Here is a 22318-nt window from a genome sequence, read left to right as displayed (position 1 = left end):
AATACAAATATTGAATATTAAATAATACTTTTTTTTAATTAGGAAAAACATAAGAAGTCAAGCAATATAGGTTGAAATCATGATCTCCATAACATCTTAATCATTGTTGTTAATAATTATTATTCCTAGAATCTCTAGGTACCAACAAATTTTGTATTTGTTGATGACCATATAGTTGAAATATATATCATCAATTGTTAGAAAACCTTATATCTGTAGATTAATGCATAATCTTTGATAGTCTAATCATTGTTCTTAAAAAAATTAAGCTTAAGTTTCAATAGTTAACTCGAGTTTTGCAACTATGTTGCTAAAAAGGGTCATGGCACCAAAAGAACTGCCTTAGAATAGGGACGACGTCAAAACAATGGCGAAACTATATTATTGCAAGGATGGTCAGATGAATATTCGTTGCTGAAAAATTATACTATATAGATATATCTTAAAAGAATGAACACTCTCAAAATAACTAATTGCATGAATCATTTCTGAAGTTTGAACTCCATGGACCACGAAACTCCAACAAATAGATCCACCTGCCAAAATCTTCGAGCTCCTGGACAAGGGTCATGTTTGGATCAATTTGCACTCTCCTTGAGCACTTGAACTATTCCATCGAGTATTCTTCGACTGTTTCATTGGGTTTCTGCATCACTACAAGTACCAAATAATTCTATTCACTAGAACTTTGATAGATGGGAAGAAATTTTCTCTATAGAGATTTAAACTCAATTTTGTCATGATTTCTCCCACTTTATTTGTGAGTTCTGACTAACAAATGATCATATTCATAAATGATAGATCGAAAAGGGCAGACAAAAAAATTTCACATGGCTAAAGTGCTAATGAAACCTCATGCATTGCCTCAGTATCCTTACAAGACAAGAAAATTTAGAAAAAGCAACATACTCTTGAGATTAGGACGTCAATCTATCCAAGGAAATTCATGATCACCAAATGGAGCACTAAATTGCTGAGAATAAAGTCTGCATAAGTACGCTCTGGTGGTAAATCCTGCAATAGTAATGAAATATAAGGCAACAACAACAACAACAACAACATAGCCGGTGTAATCCCATCCCATCAAGTGGGGTTTGGGGAGGGGTGGGTGTATGCAGACCTTAACCCTACCTCGTGGAGGTAAGAGAGGTTGTTTCCAAGCGGATGAAATATAAGATGTCGAGAATAAATGACGTATGTTGCCATAAGTAACAATTTAAAAAGAACAAAGCAACAACATAGCCACTAGCTCCTCTTTTCGCTTCAAAATTATCCACTTACATGAGGAAAAAACATGAGCATTGTTATTAGAAGCTCAAGGTGAGAAGGTCATACACTCATTTGCTAATGTGAAACTAAAGTTTCTCCATTTCAAGTACAAGTAGATGGTCCTCAAGAGAAACTGAGAAATCTTACCTTAAATTCCTTGTTTTCTTTGTTTACTTGAATTCGGAGACAAACTGCAACAGAAATACCAATCAATCAATTGAACTCAACATTTTCCAAAGATGAAGTGTATGGCAGAGAACAATTAGCTAACCAGCAAGGACTGCAGTGCCTATACAAGAGAGTACTCCAGAGAGAAAAGAGTTGAATGGGAAGGACCCAACAATAGCCATGTAAACCACCTGATAAAGTGAAAAACACTTGTCAACCATCCCCATTTTGGGTAAACCGAGCAAGATGATATCTTAATTTCAAAAACACAATTAATTCTTAATTCTATAGGGGCAAGCAGTAAAAATGCTGAAAGGCTCTCCACACAGACATGAAGTAGCGGAGAAACTCTAATGCATAGACAAACTGCTCTGTTCTGAAAATGGCATGGTATCTATGGCCTTCCCGAAGAAGAGAAAGTATTTTAAGTCATAAACACGACCTAATAGCACATCATTCTTTGTTCCAACTTTTTTGTGAACTCCACATGGACTAGAACGGAGAATGATGGTATAGATAAAAAGGTGGTGATTCACATGAAAGAAGGACTCAGTGTTTGCTTGGAAACAAAAAAAAAATTATTATGTCAAAATTCTTAAGAAATAAAAGATGAAAAAGATGTTACGACTTTTATGAAATAGGTGGAAGAGGAAAGTCCCTTTTCTTAATTTAAAAATCTCGACGAACTATTTTAGCTTTGGGGAGGTAAAGATTCTTTTGATTCTATTGTAATTGGGGCTCTGTGGGTGGGGATAGGCACTAGACTGTATCTTGACAACAACTGTGTTAGCATTCTTGTTGGGATTGAGATTATTTATCCATGTGGAAGGAGAGCAGTTGGAATTGAGCTGTTGCCAGGCATAAGTTGGCAGATTGTGAAGGTGCTTTAAAAAACTGTTCCGAGTGTTTCAATTGAAACATTCTGCCAGAGACATCGGTCCATGCATGACCCATCAGATGTAGCACCCTTGTAATAAACAGCGTAAAGAGATAGCCTAAGTGCATGAGGTTTCGAATGATCTGTTCTCAAGGAATGAGTGGTGGAGATGGTGCACATGACCCATTTGACAGCAACTCATCTGGTGGCGGTGCTGGTAGTAGCAGAGGATAAAGATTAAAAGAGATAGGTTGATACCCGCCTCTTTTTGAGGTTCTCTGGAGAAGCTCTCACTTTTACGGCTTTACGCTATTTGTTCTGCCGATATTTCAAGGGCAAAGGATCTAAACCAAGTGATTTAACAAATTGTTCTGTCTGTCTCAATTGAAGTATTCTTCCAGAGACATCAGTCTATCCATGATCCTTCACATGCAGCACCATTGTAATGAGTGCAATGGCTTTGTGATGAATGTAAGGGCACTAGTGAGACCATCCCACAATGTAAAGGTGAAAGCTGTGCAAGAGTATTGGTGGTGGAGGTCGTTATGGAGAAGGTTATGATGAATAGACAAAAGATAGCATTCCTAAGCGAGTCTAATAATGCACTAAAATAATCACTGGAGACATCATTTTGTCTTACAATAGGAAGGCAAGTCTCCACCCTCAAGTGTAAGCACAAGGTAGATTTCTTTATACATCATAGCCTGACCTTGGCTGATGCCCAATTGCTTTTCTAGTCCATATTAACTCGCAGATGGATTGTTCATTAAATCCCAAACAGGAGAAGTTGTGAATTCTGATGAATTTAAGGCCATAAATCATTAAGGAACACCATATTGTACAGAGACCATTCATAAGGAAAAAGATGTTCATTTATTTTAGCATAGACTTCTCAGGACACATTGACTCTAGATTGCTGCAATAATCTTAAAACAATGTTGCTCCCAAGATCCAACACAAAATTTCAAATAAGGAACTGGATAAGTGCAAGTGACCCCATTGTGTGATGTGAGCACAGAAGAGGAATTGCTTCGGAAGCAATGGCAGGAAGCAGCGGTGTACACCTAAGATGAATATATTAATGGTGGTGTGTGGAGAGTCCATATCAAACACCGATAATCTGAGTCCAATTTTGGTTAAGGAGTTTCATCGAAGAAGTAACATTTTAGAATATTTCCTTGGTTCGACGATAGCTTTGCTAGGACAGAACGCTGCTTCTTCAGTACAAGAAAGATGACTAACTAATGATTTGGCTACTTTATTTATGCAAAATTTACTGTTTACAATTGCAAGATTGCTCGATAATGCAGAAAAGTTGCAACATGATTAAAAAAATAATCCTAAGTCAGACCGACAAGCAATCTAGACATCCACAATTAACCTTTTTTATCCAACTATTATTCCTTGTGGATTCTGTTGCACCTTCATCACAATCTTAGGGTATGAACTCATCATCGGGAATTAAATTCCTGTCATTAGCAATCTCTGACATGATTTAAGATTTTCCAATGCCAATTTAAACCAAAATCTAGTCAAACCATGCAATGCATGCCCTTAACTCATTAATCCTCAACATGTAAATGCATAAAAAATTATCTCACTAAGAATTGCATTTCCCTCAAATTAAGCACATACTAAAACAGATAACCAAATAACTCCAATCCTTAACATGCACGAGGCGTGGGTCATCCAAATTGATCAAAACAAATATGCATAATACATAATGATACACTTAAACTTGTCTTCAACTGGCAAGCAAGTACTCCAACTTTGAGAGTGCAAATCTAGACACCTCAACTTGATCTCAGCGGACAACTAAACATTCCAACTTATCCCCATCATATCCCGTGGACACCTCAATGATCATTTCTGTAAGTTAAGAGTGTTCAACTGACACACAATGGAACAAGTTGAGGTATCTAGATGTGCATACTCAAAGTTGAAGTGTTTACCTACTGGTTGAGGTCAAGTTTAAGTGTTTGTTTATCTATTACGCCAAACAAATAACATAGCAACAACATAAACTGACCAATGCATAGATATATAGCAGTAACATCAATAACATTGAACACAAGTATACAAAATAAATACATCTATATTACCTGAATTACGCCGGTAAAGAGGGCAAACAGTATATATACATCAATAATCTGTTGTGTAGAGGAAAACAAATACAAAAAGTCCATCAATAATCTCGCTAACGTTACTATAAAGAATCGCTGATATAAAAGGAATCATACAACCGATTTCTCACTAATTTAGGATTTGAGATACATATATACATAGATCTAAAAGTACAGTATACAAAATCGGTAAACATATAGAGAGATTTTATACCTTGAGGTTAGTGGGAGTTGCAGTGTAAGCTGAACGAAGAGAATGGAGAAGTGCTTCAGCATTTTGATCGCTGAGGATTTCGCCATTTTTTTCTTCCTTGCGACCTCTATAGAGTGAGGATGATGCTCTGTTATACTACTAGTATTCTACGAAAGAATTATATTAAAAAATAATTAGTTATTAGTTTTATTGATCATTGAATTTTTATAAAATTATGTAGGTTTGTAAATTTATAACAATAAATATTTATTTATAAAAAAAAATATAAAGACATGTAGTTTATTAATATGATGTGTTAAAATGTTTTGATATCTTGATTATAAAATATGATTCTCATTTGTAAGATGTATAAGAATTTGAAAATATTTTTGTAACTTTTGAAATTTTCATGTTTACGTGGGAAAATAAAACTTTTAAAAAAGTCAAATTGCATGTTTAAATAAATATTTAATTTTAAATTAATATGATTTCAAATTATGATTCAATACTGCATGCTCAAATGGAGCTTTAGTTTAAATACCATATTTATTTTGATTGTTACTTAGTTTGAATATGATTGTGAAATCGATTTGGTGTTCACTTTGTTGCCTCCCCCCTCCTTATTTTGTCTTTATTTATTATTTAATAATTTTATGTTATTCTTTATTGTAACTTTTTATAACAATTATTTATTAAACCCTATTTTTTTAATTGATTTATTCTTCAAATTATTGATGCATAACATTATATAATAATTAAAATAAATCAATTAAAACATTATATTTCTTAAAATAATACAATATGATATGATACAACACACTACAATATAATTAGACAAATTATGAAATCATATGCAACAATAACTGATACAACACACTACAATATAATAAGACAAATTATGAAATCATATGCAACAATAACTCAAACGAAGTGAAGTTTGTTTCGAAATATTTTCTCATGAGTGATTATCAAGAAAATTCATAAAAGAAATTGTCAAATAAATCCTTAATTTATTAGCCAATTACCAATACATGATGGCTTGGTAATCAAGCAATCCGTTATGTGGGCGTCACCTCCAAATTTCTTATACTTTTCATAAAATTTATATTACTCTTTTGACTTATTTTAAAGTAAAAATTAACTTTACCTTAAAATAATGAATCACATATTTTTAACTAAGGAATTTTCATTTGACTCCAATTTAGATGAGAAAATAAATAAATGTACACCTTGATATAAATATTTTTATAATATCCTATTTACATATTATGATAAGTAATATTTCTTATGTTCAAGATTTTAGATCTCATAAAAATATTTACATGTTAATAGTTACAAAATTGTGTCTAAAAAATCTAGTCACTCACCTCGCATAAGTATTAAAAGTGCAAACAATATTCTTACCCATTATGAAATACTTATTAGTTTTGTATTTGAATTCTGAAATATATGAAAAAATAAGTAACTTTATAAAAATGATAGAGACTCGAAACAAAGGGATAATGAATGGAATGGAAATCAATATTCTTCAAATTTTGACAAATCAATATTTATTTTTGAATAAATAGGAATCGATTGATATATCGACTTTTATAATTTATTGTTATCACCTTTCTTTCATAATTTTCAAATTAAAGAAAAAATAGCAAGTCTAAATATGATGTATGTTTTGAACTTTTTATGAGTTCTATTAAATCATTGAAACGGGATGTATTCGCTTGGAAAGATGTTATATTGAATAGACGATCAGAATGACTCTAAATCTCCATAGTAAATTTATTTCTAAAGAAAAAGTTATCAATAGTTTATTTGTCATGTTTCAAATAACATAAATATTTACTTGTAAATCTTATACATTCCGTGTGAATTTATTTTCTTATTTAATTTTGACATACAAAGTCAAAACAAGAGGCGCTTTCATGCAAAAATGCTGAATAATCTCTTCATATCAATAGACTAACAATATTGAAAACATCTCTCTTATAGTATGTGTGGTGGTTTTTCAAAGCCCATTTGTTATTTTTCAATCCACCATAAACATCTTTCATACAATAGGTGTGTTAGTTTTTCAAAGTCCATTTACCCTTTTCCAATCCACGGTATTATTTATGTAATATTGTACGAACTTTGAGTTAAATTTTTTAGGGAAAATTTTCAAAATGTCAATATTTTAGCATTTAATGGGATCTCTTATCAATGTTTTCAATATTTATTAAAAATGTCAATATTTTACTTTGCTATTCTTCTGATTTATGTATTTTTTTATTTGTTTGAGTTGAAAGAATACAATTATTTAATAACAGAAAGGAGAAAATCATGGAAGAATTTTTTTTAAAAAAGGAACATATCACTTAAAATTCTCATCAGTTACAATTTCAAAAGTAATTGATTGTATTCATTCCAATATGATGATATGTGTGTATTTGTATTCATCATGGTTTTCATGTTTGAGTTTGTATAATGACATTTGTATTTCTTTATTAGTTTGTATTCATTCTAATGCGCATACCAAATGAATTTGTAGTTATTTAGAATGATATTTGTATCCACAAATAAAAATATAAATAAAATATTTGTATCCATCCATACTTATGTAATTTGTGTTCATTTATAAAGGATACAACATTGGTTTTGTATATTTTTCAAAAACACATATTCTTTCTTAAATTTCAACAAATTTGTATTCTAATCATCAAAACATACAAATTTACAATCTTAGTAACAATCAAAATCTGTATTTCAAAAAATATTGTATTTCATGACAAAAAAAAATGTGTTTCTTACAAATGTTGAGTTAAAAAAAAACAATTAACAAACGAAAAATAATATGAATACAATTATGTTGTGAATACAATTTTGCAACATTGACTCTCTCTTTCTTCTTCTTCTTCTGCTATGTTCCTCTTTTTCGATTTTATTTTCACCAAATCCAAATTCGAATTCGTATTTACTTGTGCATTAGTAATCCCATAAGAAAAAATTGAAATTATCAAATATGAATTTATAAAAAATCAAACAATATATGATGTATGAATGCTAATGTAGATTACTACAATCTACTGACTCTCAAATATGTAAACAAACTCACAAAAAAATCAAAAAGAGGACAGAAAAGCAGAAATACATAAAGTCCGAAATACAAAAATATTTGGTGAATATGAAAACAAAATCAGAAGAAAACTCACAAAATATTTGGTGACTTCGAAATTACCTTTATCAATTGAGATATTTCTTGAACAAATTAGGAGAAAAGGGAAGAGTTAATTTTTCTTGAACAATGAATGAAAGAAAATTGGGAAAACGTGAAGAGAGAGAGAATATTCACTTGAGTTAAAACCTAGAAAGATGGGTAATGGCTAATAAAAGTTCTTTTTTTTCTTTTTTACTGGTTTGTGGTGTAGAAATTGATCCAATATAGGACTGTTTTGAGAAATAAAAGGAAAGGAAAATAGTTATATTAGAATACAAATCATTTTCTAAAATATTGACATTTTGACATTTTTAATAATTCTTTTAAAGTGTAGATGTTTTTACTAATTATATTAGGGATTGTGACTAGTTTGCTAATTTTCCCAATTTTTTATACCCTCCAAAGATATTATATATAAATATGCTATTATTCGAATTTGATCATTACTAACACCTGCATCCCTTAATTTTAGATGTATATAAATAAAGAATTAAATTTATATATATACTTGTTTAATATGACAATTTATATTTTACATATATAATACGCGTAAAACACATATATCTATTTATTCAAATATATATACATTTACGTATTTATTACTTGTGCATAACTAAAATTAAAATATAATAACCAATTAAAACTAAATTAGTATACACGTATACATGATATACTTAATATTAAAACTAAAAATCAGTACAAAAAAAATAAATAAACAACTCTCGATATTTTAACTGTATCATAAATCGAGATCGAAAAGGGAATAATAATAATTGATGAATAAGCATCGGTCTTATCCTTTTGAACACACAAAACACGTGGGACCCATATTGAAATTATTTTTAGCAACAGGCAGATTCATTGAGTCGGTGAAAGAAACCGCCAAACTCCGGGTTCGGGCTGTTATTCGGGCTTAAAAGGCCCGATTAATTGCGCCCGACCGATTACCGACATTACCCTTCTTTAAAACGCAAAATAACAAGAATATTATAGTCGGTCTCGGTCCATTGGATAGCTTGGAGGGCATCTTCGTCCACCTAAATATCTTTGATCTCTGCGCATACAAGGAGGAGAAGACTTGGTAAATTTTTTTGGGCCGACTTAGGGTTTGACATCCACCACCACCACTCGTTGCTTGCAGGAGAAGGAGGAGGAGGCTGAAAAATCATTATCCGTCGACTTCTCTTCATCGATCCTTGTAGTAATCGATCGTTGATCTGTGTAACAATTTCAGTTTTTTTTTAATGTAAGTAATCTAATGGTTAATTTAATATATACGAATACATGTGTAGAGATTATCATGTATATTGCTTAATTATATGTGTATGTGTGTGTTTGGTGTGGATTTTAGTGTATATGATGTTGTTTTTGTTTAAGGTGAAAGCTATCTTATTTTGTTCATGTAAGGTGTAATTGTGTTAGTCAACACTTGGATTTTGTTGATAAAACTGGTGATTGATGTTTCTGAAATTGGAATATCTAACTGGCGTTGGAAATAGGAGAATTTTAATCTATATGATGTATTTTTTGGGTAAATATAGCATGTTTTATTGTGATGTTAGTCGAAGCTTTGTTATTTTGGTCATGTAGTTTTAATTGTGTTGTTGAACACTTGGAATTTGTAGGAAAAAACTGATTTTGTTAGTAAATATTAAATATACCATGTTTTATCGTAGTAATGGTGGAAGCTATCTTATTTTGTTCATGTAGCTGTAATCGTGTAATTGAACAAGTGGAATTTGTCGAAAAAACTGGTGAATGATGATGATTCACATTCTTGAAATTGGAACAATATCTAATTGGCATTGGAAATAAGAAAAAATTAGGGCAACTTGTATTTGTAAATTGCTCAATTCCCAATGGTGACAAAAAAATACTAGGTGATTCTTCCCATGTGTCCTAGCCTTGGTGGATAGAGTTACCTTGTACATGTTGCTGGTGGGAGGTGGTAGGTATCTTGTGGAATTAGCTGAGGGGCGCGAAAGTTGGCTTTGACACCAGAGTCATAAAAACCATTTTTTTTTTTTGCTGAATTGTTTAGATGTCTTGTAACTTATGAATCTTTTTGTACGTTACCTGGAAATAACATCTGATTTACTTGTCGTGTAGTGGTGTTTGATATCATTAGGTATGTTAGGTCATTTATGTTTATATTGTTGATTAGGAGATCAATTGAGAGCTTCTCTTTTGTATACGTTCTTGAGCGTGTCATGTAGTTGTAATTATGTTATTGAACACAGAATTTATCGAAAAACTAGTGAATGATGATTCACGTTGCCAAAATTGGTTATATTCTCTCCTAACTGGCATTATAGAAGTATTCAGGGTACTTGCAATTTGCTGAATTTGTTTAAAAGTTCTGTAACTTGCGATTTTTTAATATGTTATCTGGAATTAAAAATCAGTTTTTACTTATTCGTGCAGTGAGTTTTATGTCATTGGTGGCGTTAGTTCATTGAGCTTTTATTGTTGATTAGGAAATCAGTTGAGAGCTGCTCTTGGATGCATTTTTTGAGCTGTTGTGATCAGTTCATCACTGGTAATCTTATCTCATTTCCTCTTTATGTTTTTTTTCCCCACCTATTATACATATACACACCATCAGATTATGATCATTATGACTTTTTCCCTGTTTACTTGATTTGTTTTCTTCACTCTAAGGTTAATTTTTGTGTTCTACCACTAGGCTGTCTTGAATTCTATCAAAAAAGGGATTGTGATTTTCTTTTTGATTTTCTTGATGTGTTCGCATGGGAGTAGAGGCATTGCTGTATTAATATCTTCAAAATGGTTGGAAGGTCTGGAGGGTTTTCTTTTTTTCTGTTGAATCTTTCGGTGTGTCAATTTTACACTTTGGGCTATTTTGTTAGATTATATTTGATGCGCATACCTACTGGATCTTATTACTTAAGTTTGATTTCTTTTATCACATGCCAGACTCCATGTCAATGGCATTTAGCACGTAGATGAATCCTATGTGCGCTAAAACAGAAGTTCTTACTTCATTTTCCCAATGAACTGCGATATTAGGAATTGCATGTGTCAGGTTTTAAAAAAATTAACGATGTGTAGTGCATGTGAGTGGGGATAGGGTGGGCATACAAGCAAAAAGACTGATCGAACAGAAATTTTCAGTTTTGGTTGGCAAAAAACAGAAATTTTCAGTTTTGTCCCCCCTTTAAAATCGGATGTGCAAGTTTCCTTTCACCCGGCTCAAGTTGGTACATGTCTTTCCAGTTTTTTTTTTTTTTTTTTGGGTCAGTTAACAATTGGTATTTTTTCATTTAATAATTTTGGTTCTTTGGTTCGGTTTAAATTTTTTACCGACAAACCGAAGTTTTCTAAAAGAACTTTTGGGCTCCTTAAATTGTACCTAGCTTTGCCTTATAACCCAAAACCGAATCTCATTCTGAAGAAGCCCAAACCTCCAAGTCCAAGTCAAACTATTGCTATTGATGTTACCCGTTTCAAAAAAAGTTGCCTGCTCTGTGCCTTACCATTCGGCCATCATTGTGACCCACAATCATATGTTGTCTCTCAATCTCTTCCCAGTTACTAAGGTTATATCATGTGTGTATTGGATTTTCTGTTCTGATCGTTTGCTGTGGTGATAAAATTTAGCGAACATAGCACTCAAATTTGTGTTTTATTTTAGCGAAATTGCAGTGTATGCTGATAGATTATATTAAACTCTTAAATCATTCAAAAAGAATAATCAATGGTCAATTTAATCACTTTCCACAAACCATGTCATTTCTCTGTGTTGTGGGGTTAAGATTAATTGTAGATCGTTTAAGTCGTCCATAAGCTTGTTTGATTTTCATATTAGTTGGCATTTTATCAGGTACATGTTTTTCATTTCAGTTTCTTTATTTTCAAACTTCAAACAGCTTATGGTCATGAATTTATAAGAAAAACAGATTAAGTAGTTTTTCACCTTTTAGTTTCTTGGGGCTTTTATTGCCTCAAAATTCTTAGTTTTCTTCGTCAAGATTTCCCTAGAAATTGAAGTGAATGTATTTTGTATTTGGCTTGAAGTTACGTGTCATTGCTATGCAATTTCTATGAAGAGAGAGAGAACAAAGAAGCTTCTATATATTACCTAAGATCTATTTGACTTGGAGTAAATCCTTTTCTCATAAAAGTATTTTCTGGACCTTTTTTTGTCTCTGTCTGAAAAAAAAGGCCAATTTGACTGGCCCAAAACCAAAAAACTGGTACGTTCAGTTCGGTTTGGGTGAACCACAATTGTGAAAAACCAAACCGTACTTCTACAAAACTGAACTGAACCGACTGACACCCACTCTTGAGTGGAGACATCTTATTGTTAAGTTGAAAGCTCTCTTTCTTTTAATGGTGAAACTGTAAGGGTGAGAATCCGGTTGTTTTGTTCATGAAGTTGTAAATTGCGTTATTTACTTGTGGAACTTGTCGAACAAAATGATTCACGCTCTACAAGTTGGTATGTTCTCTCCCAACTGGTGTAAAAAAGGGTATTTCTAAATTGCTGATTTTGTAGGTGTTCTGTATCAACGTTTTGTACGTCATCTGGAAATAATATATGTTTTACTTATTGTGCAGTGGAGTTTATATTGTTAATAAGGGCGCGCTAGTTTCTTTAGCTTTTATTGCCGATTAAGAGATCAATTGAGAACTGCTCTTGGATGCATTTTTGGGCGTGGTATGTTATGAAAAGTTCATCACTGGTAATCTTACCCAACTTCCTTTCATTTTTTTTTTTCAAATTATTATGCAACTTTATAGCTTGTAATATTTCATATGCTGTTTTTTGGTTAGTAATATGTTATTTGTAGTTTCTAGATCTCCTTGTATCAATTTCGGAAGGCTAATTTGTCCACATCCAGTTTGACTAGAAAATTTGTCATGTTGATCTTTGAAAAAGCTGGACATATTTAGATGGAGGGACTATGTTTCATTTAGTTATGAATTATGTTGGATGCAATCTTATGTGCTATCTAATGGTTATTGTTTTTATTTTTTCAGGTTTATCAACTTTTATCAATGGCATGGATGTGGTCTCTCTGAGGCGAAACTGAGGCCGGTTTGTATATAACTGTTATCTTTGAACCTTTGGCTTTAAACCAGTGGATAGGGATTGATCCTGTAAGTAAAAATGGAAACAAAATTCGAAAAGGTATTGGATAGAAGCCGGAACATTGTTGTTGACTTGAAGAGAAAGCGGGAAGCTCGATGCGAGACCCATCTCTCTGGGGCTACCCACATGATATTGCCAGTTCGACCCTTGCTGAACTCATCAATCCGCCCGCTTGGAAAGCGGACGAAGCTGAATGGATCAAGAAGCAGGTGTGGTGGCTACGAATTTCACCAAAAAGAATCTCTACTCAGATATTATCTTAATTTTAGGAGAAGTGGGCTTCCACAACGTTTGATGTACTATCAGAACAGTCAATGGACTGATTTCCCTGAGAACATTGTGTCAATGGCTAAGCAAGATCTCCGGATAAAGAAATCTGCAATGGAGGTGGTGTTCAATGGTAATAACTATGTGCTAGATTTCTTCCATATGATGCTGTTGGACCTGAAGTCAGGTATGCAGCAACCTATTGCATGGATTGATGAAGCAGGCAAGTGCTTTTTCCCAGAAGTCTTTGCTTATTGCGATGAACTGCATGAGCGTTGTCACTGTGAAGACAATGACTGTGTAGATGTGGCTTCTGAGACAGAGGGATCCAATGATCTGGAGTTGCGACTGGAGATTGAAGTTAATGGGGAAGATATTTCAAGTTCGAAGGAATCTAGTGGAGAGTCCAATGCTAATGTTGAGCAAGTGAACTTTTTTCATGAACCTGCAGCAAAAAATCGCATTGCAAAAGTTGGTGATAATCATGTCAGAATATCAGATACAAAAGCCAAGGACAACTCTGTGGAAAATTATCAAATGGTGGAAAATGCTGTCGGCAGGTACAACTCTAAGTGGGAACATATGGACCCTGAAGCTGTGAGTGAGATGTTCCTCAAGGGTATCAGTTCAGCTGCAAGTGCAAATATTATTGAATTGCAACGTATTTCAAGTACTTTCATGGAAGTTCGAAAGGAACTCTTTCAAAAGCAGGTGGAAATTACGAGGAAGCATCGTGGGGATGCCCTTCTTAGTTATGCTTGGCTTCCTTCTTCTAAAGGAATGATTAAGAGTATTATGAAGTATGGGCTTGCTAATTATTATCCATCCAGAACCAACTCCAGTTACGGCATTGGTGTTCATCTTTTCCCTGCTAATTGTAGTGAGATCAGGTAGTGTTGTTTCCACCTTTTGATTTTTAGTCAAACTGAATTTTTGTGCAATATGGACAAAGTTGAAGGAGGACATTACAGGTGCATTTTAGAAATAAGTTCTTTGGTTGGTAGTACGTGTAATGATACGTCAGCTATGTTTTTTCTGAAAATAGTGGGTTAGTGACAACATTCATAAACCTCAGGGGGGGGGGGTTGTCTGAAACTTCCGTATAGTTTTACTGGTAAAACGGGCTGAATGCTTGTTGTATTGTATCCCTCTGCCTTACATGCTATGCTGATACAGATTTTGAAAAGTAGGAGCAGTCTTAAGCTTATTGATTTCATTTTTTGTTTAGTCAATTTATAATTTCCCTAGTGTTTATCATCAATAATAGAGGAATATCAATCAAGTTTGTCAGTTACTGGTTTCTGGTTTTTTCTTTTCGTATGGTACCTGTCCATTTTCCTGAATGATTATTTGTTTGAATTTTCACAGAAGATCCTTCTTGTTGGTATTCCGGTCAGTGTTAATGATCTCCGACATTATTCTATCCATTTAATTGATTCCTTGGTGCTTGTCAAATGTACAAACCTGGCTTGTAAAAGATGCAAACAATGACCTGTGTTATGTGCTGATATAACCATGTTCAAGTAATTTCATAGGGTTTTAGAGGAATTTCATGTACACAGTCGGTATTCCATGCTAGCCTTGTGTCATTGTTTTGTCTTGACATTCCACTTGTTATAGTTGTCTTGGTGATGTTTGATAAGATGTTCTTTGATCCTTAAAGGAGTTTGTTTTATTTGGTCGCTTCTCCTTGTTGCTTTGAATTTTAGGCCTTCTGTGGCTGACCTGTGCCATTATCACATTTTTTTTTGTCGATTTGTTTGTTCTCATTATGAAGTTTATTGATGTTGCTGCTTTCATCTTCTTTACAGTGCAAAGTATTCTGATGTTGATGAAAATGGTGTACAATACATGATATTATGCCGTGTAATAATGGGAAACATGGAACTGGTTTGTCCTGGATCAAAGCAGTTCCATCCCAGTAGTGAGGATTTCGATAATGGTGTCGATAGCGTTGAAAATCCGAAGTGTTATGTAGTCTGGACTATGAATATGGGTACACATATATTTCCAGAATACGTCGTCAGTTTCAAGTTCTCTCCTGATTCTGAAGGTGACTATTTAAGTCCTATGGTTACTGTTTTCAATTGTCAACAGAAAGTTGTTCCCCTTAGTTAAACTTGAGTTAGATGTTCATGAACAGTCTCTTAAATAATCCTACAATTTAAAGGCTGCCAAAGGAGGGACATATTTTTCATTTTTGCAGAAAAGGAAGCAAAAGATAATCCCAACTTTATTTGAGTATTCAAACCCCCTTCCAACTTTTAAATCATCAAGTCCATGCCCATTTCATAAAATTAGTGGATATGGATTACAAACAATAAATATAATTTTGCTAATTATTTAGTTGATTGTTCATTAGTGTTATGGCATTTGTCTTTGTTATTCTGTGTCATGTTAATCCTGTTTAGACACTTACTAGGATTAACCTTAGCGCCGTGGTATTTTTTCTTTCATGTACTACTTTTTCTTCATGTTGTACTGAATTTTGTGTCAAGATTGATTCTTAATGTGTTAATCTCTATATGTTGGGTGGTGGATGATTGGAAACTGAGGTAATGCGACATAATCTAAATGTTTTTAAAATTTTGGGAGGGATTGCAAATTTGATCAATATAAGAAGAGAATTTGATTTTGAGAGTTTGAAGGCGATCATGTCTGTGGCCTCTGCTGTACTTATCATGTTGATCAGTTGTGGGATCTTCTATTTTCAGGGTCCTGATTCAACTTAGACCTGCCTACATGTTGGATGCATATATCCAGTTTCTTCTTCCTTTTTTTGTCCTGCCATCCTCACTGTACTTTTCATCTTCTGTGTGGTGTTGTACAAATAAATCACGGGCCCATCTCTTTCGGATTTTAAATTTGAGGAACGCTTGATAGATATTGTCTTAAGTCTTGCAAAGTAAGATAGCAGTTGAATTGTCTTCACCATGTTTATCTTTACAGGATATCTCGTTGGAAACAAGAGCCCAAATGTCTCTGCTGTCACTAGTTGTCAGGGCCCTGTGGATCAGGTACCGGCAGATACACTTCCTGCTGTCTTGGTGAGTCTATTGACATTTATAGGTGTGTCGACTTGGGCAGATTTTGTTTTTTGGTTTTCATTTAACAAAAGATGTGAGATTGGAGGATGTTTTTTGGATATGAAACAAGTGTGAAGGATAATATGAAACAAGTGTGAAATTGTTTAGCAGATGAGGCAGTAGAACTAGGTTTTTTATGAACACTTTTTGATGGTGTCCAGCATGTCCTTAATGCTGAGGAATACACATTTACCAGTTTAAAAAAAAAGGTTTTTTATCAACGTTGAGAGGAGTCGAGCTACAGAGGAGGTCTTCCAAGATCACTCCATGAATTTCTCGGCAAGATGAGTGTGTGTTGAGGCCTGAAATTCTCATCCTACAGTGGACATGATTTTGCAAATATTAGCACCTCAAATCATCTCCCTAAACAACACTGAGGTTTCTATTTCTTAATCGCATGATAGTTCCCTAGGGGACACAGTTGATGCCATAGGCATTGCCTTAGTGCTACCTTGGGTACTTAAGAATGTGTTTTGCGCATGCAATCACAGAATAAATGCTGCCACTGAGCATCTGCATTAGCTGCTGGAATGATTGTTAGTTCAGTAAACATGCATATAAACCTCTTATTTTTAGCTGACAACATATTCAAACTTGCCTTCTGCAGGGTGTAGTACATTTCTTTAGTTCTTGAACTCGGTTTCAAAAATAGCTGATACTTAAGTTGTTAGTTTCTACACGCAGCTTCCCAAAACTCGGACAGTTATGTAGTTAGGAATAGGTATATTATAGTGTGAGGTTTTGGGACATATCCTTTTTTGTTTTTTTTTCCCTTCAAATTTTGGACTACTCAGCCTCATCCAGTGAGCCTGACTTTTGAACCAAACTGTGGAGAGGGAGTGGATGCCGTGCTAGTATGACAATTCTGCATCTTCAGCAACACAGTCATTTACTCATTTTAGTGCTCCTCATTAATTTGGTGGAGATCCTTTCAGCTAACAATTACTCTATGTTCCTTTATAGGGAAGTGATTGCTATCAGAATTCACTAGGCTTGGCCTCAAAAAAGGCTTCGAGGACTCCGAAGTCCCCTTGGATGCCATTCCCCATGTTGTTTGCAGCAATTTCAAGGAAAGTGCGTCAAGAGGATATGAACCTTGTTTGTAGCAATTATGAGTTATTCAAGGTATATACAATTGCATCTGTTAAAGGCCTTGTTTTTCTAGAAAAAAGTCAAATAGTTGCTGGATAGCTTGAATTGTTACTTTGATATTTTTCCTCTCGTGTTCATGACTTCGTGTATTATGGCATTTGGCAGGGCAAGAAGATAAACAGGGATGAATTTGTCCGAAAGTTGAGGTTGATCGTAGGGGACACTTTGTTAAGGTCCACTATAACTAGTCTTCAGTGCCAGGTATGCTCTTTGCTTTTTTCTAAGAAAACAGGTGCTACTGAGCTAGCTTGTCAATGCTTCATTCATAATATCATACCCGTATGTCCAAGATTTTTTCTCTATGTTGATTTCCAATTGTTCAGTTACATTTTTGTCAGAGAGACAGGCTTCAACACAATCGTTGATAAAATGTTCTTTCTTTGGGTCCAAACTAGTAGCGATTTCTGTAACGTTGCACATTTTGTCTTTCGAAATTGCGTTGTTAAGTGTTTACATTCGTTGAGGGAAGGTGTTGTTGTCGTCTGCGTACTTGAACAATCCTTAATTATGAGCTAGCCTAGCTTTTGGGTTGGGTTACGGTTGAGGTTCATTTTCTTTGCGTGCTATCAGAGGCGGATCCGTCCCTCTTTTTGGTTCACAAATGTTAGGCCTCCATGTTATGTTGTTTCACACCAATGTCTAATATCGGTTGATGTTGAGGATCTTAGTCCAAGTCTTTACCAGCTTCCACAAAATCCTAGGTTTTTGTGGGCTTTATTATTGCCTCAGTTTTTTATAAGCTAAATAGTTTTATTAATGGAAGGGAAATCCCCGTATACAAATAGTATACCAAAATTTAGAGCAATCTAGACCAAAATATGTATCTCTCTGGCTACCAATCATCTATTCAAACAAGTGCCTCATGGGTACATCCCCCAAAAACTAGAGATTGGAGGCTACTGCTAACATGTACGAAATCGTTCTCGATCTCCTCAGACGCTCTCCTATTCCTCTCCCTCTAAACAACCTACATAATTGATAGTGGAACTATATCCCATGCCTTGTGACAAACAAAATCATTCTTGATCTTCATTATTCTGAAAGGTCAGCTATATTGCCTCCTTAAGTGTTCTGGGCATGACCCAATGTACTTCAACCAGTTCATTCAACCAGTTCAGGGCCCTTCCCTCCACAGGGGTGTAGTTACTTGACAATGTAATAGTAAGTGGTGCACATCTTCTTCTTATCATCTTCACTATAGCCAAACTCTCTATGTGAATGTTACTTCTTTAAATGTTCACAAATATTAAAAAGAATGTTGTCAAATATTTGATATTAACAACATTAGACAATCAGCAATAAAATAGATTTAACAAATTAACGTTGATGAGTCTGTACATTTTATGAGGTATAGTTATATTTTGGAACTGTTAATGAGGTACAATGATTGTAATAGCCATTTATTAAATTGGTGTGGTGTTATGACTTATGCTATAAATCATGTGAATTATTGCGTAACTGTAAGCAAATTACTCTCTAACTCTTGCACAATATTTCCATTTTAACATTGAGTATATTTATTTAATTTTATGTGGTATAATTGTTATACATTGATTCAAGAAAGGGGTGTGATTTTATGCTATAGTAAGATGTGAAATACTACTAGTCCGGCTTGGGGGGGNGGGGGGGGGGGAGGAGTGAAATGGAATGCTTTCTCCTTATTTGTCTTGGACAATCTTCACCTGATGAGCTAGCTCTTGTGGGTTGAGTTTTGATTTATTTCCATTTTCTTTACCTGCCCAATCCTTTATCTAAATCTATGCAACTCTTAGTGGTGCTCCGTAACATTTTTCTCTCTTCCAGTTTTTGGGAAGTGGCAAGCACTTCTGATGTTAGAAGTACTAAGAGAGTGCTGTATGACAAAAAAGGGAGAGGAAAAGTACTATCGAAAAAGAGCTAGTAGCATAAAGGGATGAGCACCCGCTCTATGCTGTATGAAAGATTCTATGAACTGTAGCAAGGGCTCAACACTTGTTTGCCCATTCCAATTTCCACTAAAAGGACATCAGAAGTATACAGTAATATAATTTTCAGTATGAAGGACCACAACTCCTTCAAAAAACATTTCTTTCGTTAGATTTTAGAATCCCCATCTGCTTTCCAGTAAAAACAACGTTCTTCTGCCCCTTCCATACAGACTCTTTTGCCCCTACTGTACCAACTTATCCTCACAGTTGTTTGGCTCTTCGAAAGATGATAGGATACTGAAGACATTTCTGCCACTCTAAGCACTCACAATCATGAAGTACCTTCAAAATTTTAAATTCCAACCATTGCCTTCCCTGCCCTGTGTGCTAGACTGTTAATATCCTGCACTATGCTTGAACAAGAGGGGAATTGGTTTTTTAATGGAGCGTGTCCAATCCACAAATCATGCCAAAATTGAACTCTTCTTCTATTGACAATTTTGATGTTAATGTTCTGTGAAAACTAAGGCCAGGATGCCCTATTATTTCTCCATATACCATACCCATGTGGAGTTCCATTTTGGTGTGCCTTTCATTATAGGCCACCCCTATTCATTATAACATTTCTCCATATCGTTGCCTGAGCCTTAAACATTGAACTTACATAACCAGGATATGATATAGTGGTCAATGAAGTGGTTGTTACCTTCTCAAAAAAATAAAATAAAAAATAGTGGTCAATAAAGTGGGTTGTGAATCCATTTAAGCGAAGTCTTGGTGGACAAAGTTACCTGTACATGTGCTTGTCTGGTGGGAGGTAGTAGGTGCCCCGTGTCATTGATGTGCACAAGCCACAAACCGGGCCCGGACAACGGTTATAAAAACAAAACCAATTTTGTTTGATACGTAATCCCCACTTTTTTTTTTTTTTTTTCTGTTACTAAAAATAAAATTATAGTGTTCCAGTTGACCAAGTTGAAAGGCTGGCCTTCTTTGCTGCCTTGACACAAGAAATCTCCTCAATTTGTCCAATTTTCTCCACTTCCAAAGGTATTGGAAACAATGGCATGATGTATGTAGATATAAAATCCAGGACACAATCCTTTCTCTCCTCAGTCTCAGTATAAAGTTTCTCATATAGCTCGATTATTTCTTTTCATTTACTCTGGTTCTTCTTTGCTATTTGCATTCACTTCTATCTTGTCAATGTGGTTGCATCTTCTGTTTGCATTGGGCATCTTCTGGAAGAATTCAGTGTTCCTATCACCCTGTTTCAACCATAAACATCTAGATTTTTGCCACCATTCACTAATATCTAGTCAATGTTGAATTTCCTACATACGATTTTGGATCTGATAAATTTTGATTTTTGTGTTGGTATATGTAGTATTTGAGAACTATAAGCTGTCTGTTTTGAAAATTAAAATGATAATATTCTTGTGTTGTGTTACTTTTGTCATTTTATTGGATTGCTACCTCTCCTAATAAAGGCTTGAGAACTAAAACGAGGAGAAGTCAAACGCGGGCAATATTTATAGAAGAGACGGAGCAATAATACATCGGTGAATTTGTTGTTTTAAAATGTGTATGGTTCTGGCTTGGTTAAAGGCGGTTGAATTTATATGGCGAGTATAGCTGGATATTCTATTGTTATTTTTGGATGATGTGAATATTATATTATATTGTGATCATTTGAGATTCAGGATACTGAAGAAAGTATCTATGAATTAAAAACCCTTTATGTCCTGATACTCCATGCCCTTGGATGATGAGTAGTTATCCGCAATATACGTGGATAAAGACCTCAGCTGACATGTGAAGTACCTAATAGTGGTGCATATTTCAGTTCTATGCTGTGAATTGAAGTTGAAAGGAGTTAAATGTTTCATCTTTATGCAATTATGCATATTTTGTTCTCATTGATTAGAAATTTAGAATTTACTTGGCGAGCTGGGCATGTTACTTGGTGGAGTTTTCTGTTTCGTTGTTCTTTCTTTTTAAAACTTTTCTTGTGAACCCCACTTGTGTGGGGACTACACTGGGTATGTTTTGAAAGTTTTCTTTGGTGCTCTTTGGCAGGTACCACCTAAATCAATGGAAATGGTCACTGTAAAGCAAGAACAGGAGAGTATCTGCCTGGAGTGATGCTGTCTCTTTTATTTTGTTGCTTTTATGAATAACTGTTTTTGCTTAGCTATAGGAACTGAATAGTTGGACGTATCTATTACTTTTTATTTGAATATGTGATATGAGGTAGCTTGATACTCCGGAGAAATTTGATGTGAGTTTAGTATTCACCTGTCCAGAACTTCCGGATTTGGTCGCTGAAGTAAGTGCCTACGGATTTGCAGCCTCCAGGTTACAGTGTCTTCTATATCTAGCGGGTATCTCTGATGCATCTAGTTGGTTATACATAGTTCATCCTGAATTTGCTTGCTACAGTTGTGACAATGTATTAAGAATTGTGGTTATATGCAATCTTATGTACACATGGTGTTTTTTATGCCATTTTTTTTATATGCAGCTGTGGATGTAGTATACATGTTTAAATCTTCGTTGCAGTAGTTCATCAGTCTTTCGTTGGTTTTGTGGACGGACTTGATTCGTTAAGAATGACGGTGGATGATATGTTTGAGTAGGGGTGTCAAATTGGTGTGTTGAATTTTGGCGTGCCAAGATGATGTGGTTATAGGCTTAAAATTCATGCTCCACTTGTCAGTTTATGCCCCAACCTATAATTTAATAGGAGGTTGGGTTTAACATAAGCATTTGTTGAGTTTAAATTTAATTTAAATTTATGATATGCGGATTTGGAAGGTCCTTTGCAATGGTCCGGCTGGCCTTATTGGAACGAAGTAGGAAGTTAAATTGTGGTGTAGTGGATGGGGTTGTTTAATGCTACCTCTGAATAGCGCCTCTATTCAGCATGGATTAGAATTAGTTGGGTTTCAGTACAAAACAGATGGGAAA

The 22318-nt window shown here is 34.3% G+C and overlaps 2 protein-coding genes and 1 pseudogene across 4 annotated transcripts in view; 2 read left to right on the top strand and 1 right to left on the bottom strand.

Annotated features, from left to right (window-relative positions):
• Nucleotides 1-22318, top strand: part of LOC125841355 (uncharacterized) — a 225423-nt gene that overhangs the window by 91192 nt on the left and 111913 nt on the right. The window lies entirely within an intron of this gene.
• LOC125841357 (dolichyl-diphosphooligosaccharide--protein glycosyltransferase subunit DAD1-like) lies at nt 910-4737 on the bottom strand (annotated as a pseudogene).
• Nucleotides 8823-21864, top strand: LOC125841342 (inactive poly [ADP-ribose] polymerase RCD1-like). 3 transcript variants are annotated; one of them, XM_049520455.1, is made up of 9 exons: nt 8823-9066; nt 10245-10359; nt 12402-12501; nt 12825-14093; nt 15015-15256; nt 16153-16250; nt 17253-17414; nt 17547-17642; nt 21428-21864. In XM_049520455.1, exons 4-9 carry the CDS (start codon nt 12955-12957, stop codon nt 21491-21493), a joined length of 1803 nt encoding a protein of 600 aa, XP_049376412.1. In that variant the 5' UTR covers nt 8823-9066; nt 10245-10359; nt 12402-12501; nt 12825-12954; the 3' UTR covers nt 21494-21864. The 3 variants fall into 3 exon arrangements, with proteins under 3 accessions (XP_049376412.1, XP_049376413.1, XP_049376411.1); XM_049520454.1 differs by having other exon boundaries at nt 8824-9066; nt 12402-12526; XM_049520456.1 differs by lacking the exon at nt 12402-12501.

The sequence above is a fragment of the Solanum stenotomum genome, chromosome 10 (genome assembly GCF_019186545.1).
Source record: "Solanum stenotomum isolate F172 chromosome 10, ASM1918654v1, whole genome shotgun sequence".
Taxonomy (NCBI): Eukaryota; Viridiplantae; Streptophyta; class Magnoliopsida; order Solanales; family Solanaceae; genus Solanum; species Solanum stenotomum.
This window is presented reverse-complemented; position numbering and strand designations above follow the sequence as displayed.

Bases quoted from the DNA above. Each gene is read 5' to 3' on its own strand.
- LOC125841342 (XM_049520456.1), top strand. From the start codon at position 12,955: ATGGAAACAAAATTCGAAAAGGTATTGGATAGAAGCCGGAACATTGTT. The intron at 14,094-15,014 runs GTAGTGTTGTTT...TCTTCTTTACAG, and splicing joins GCTAATTGTAGTGAGATCAG to TGCAAAGTATTCTGATGTTG. The intron at 17,643-21,427 runs GTATGCTCTTTG...GCTCTTTGGCAG, and splicing joins TAACTAGTCTTCAGTGCCAG to GTACCACCTAAATCAATGGA.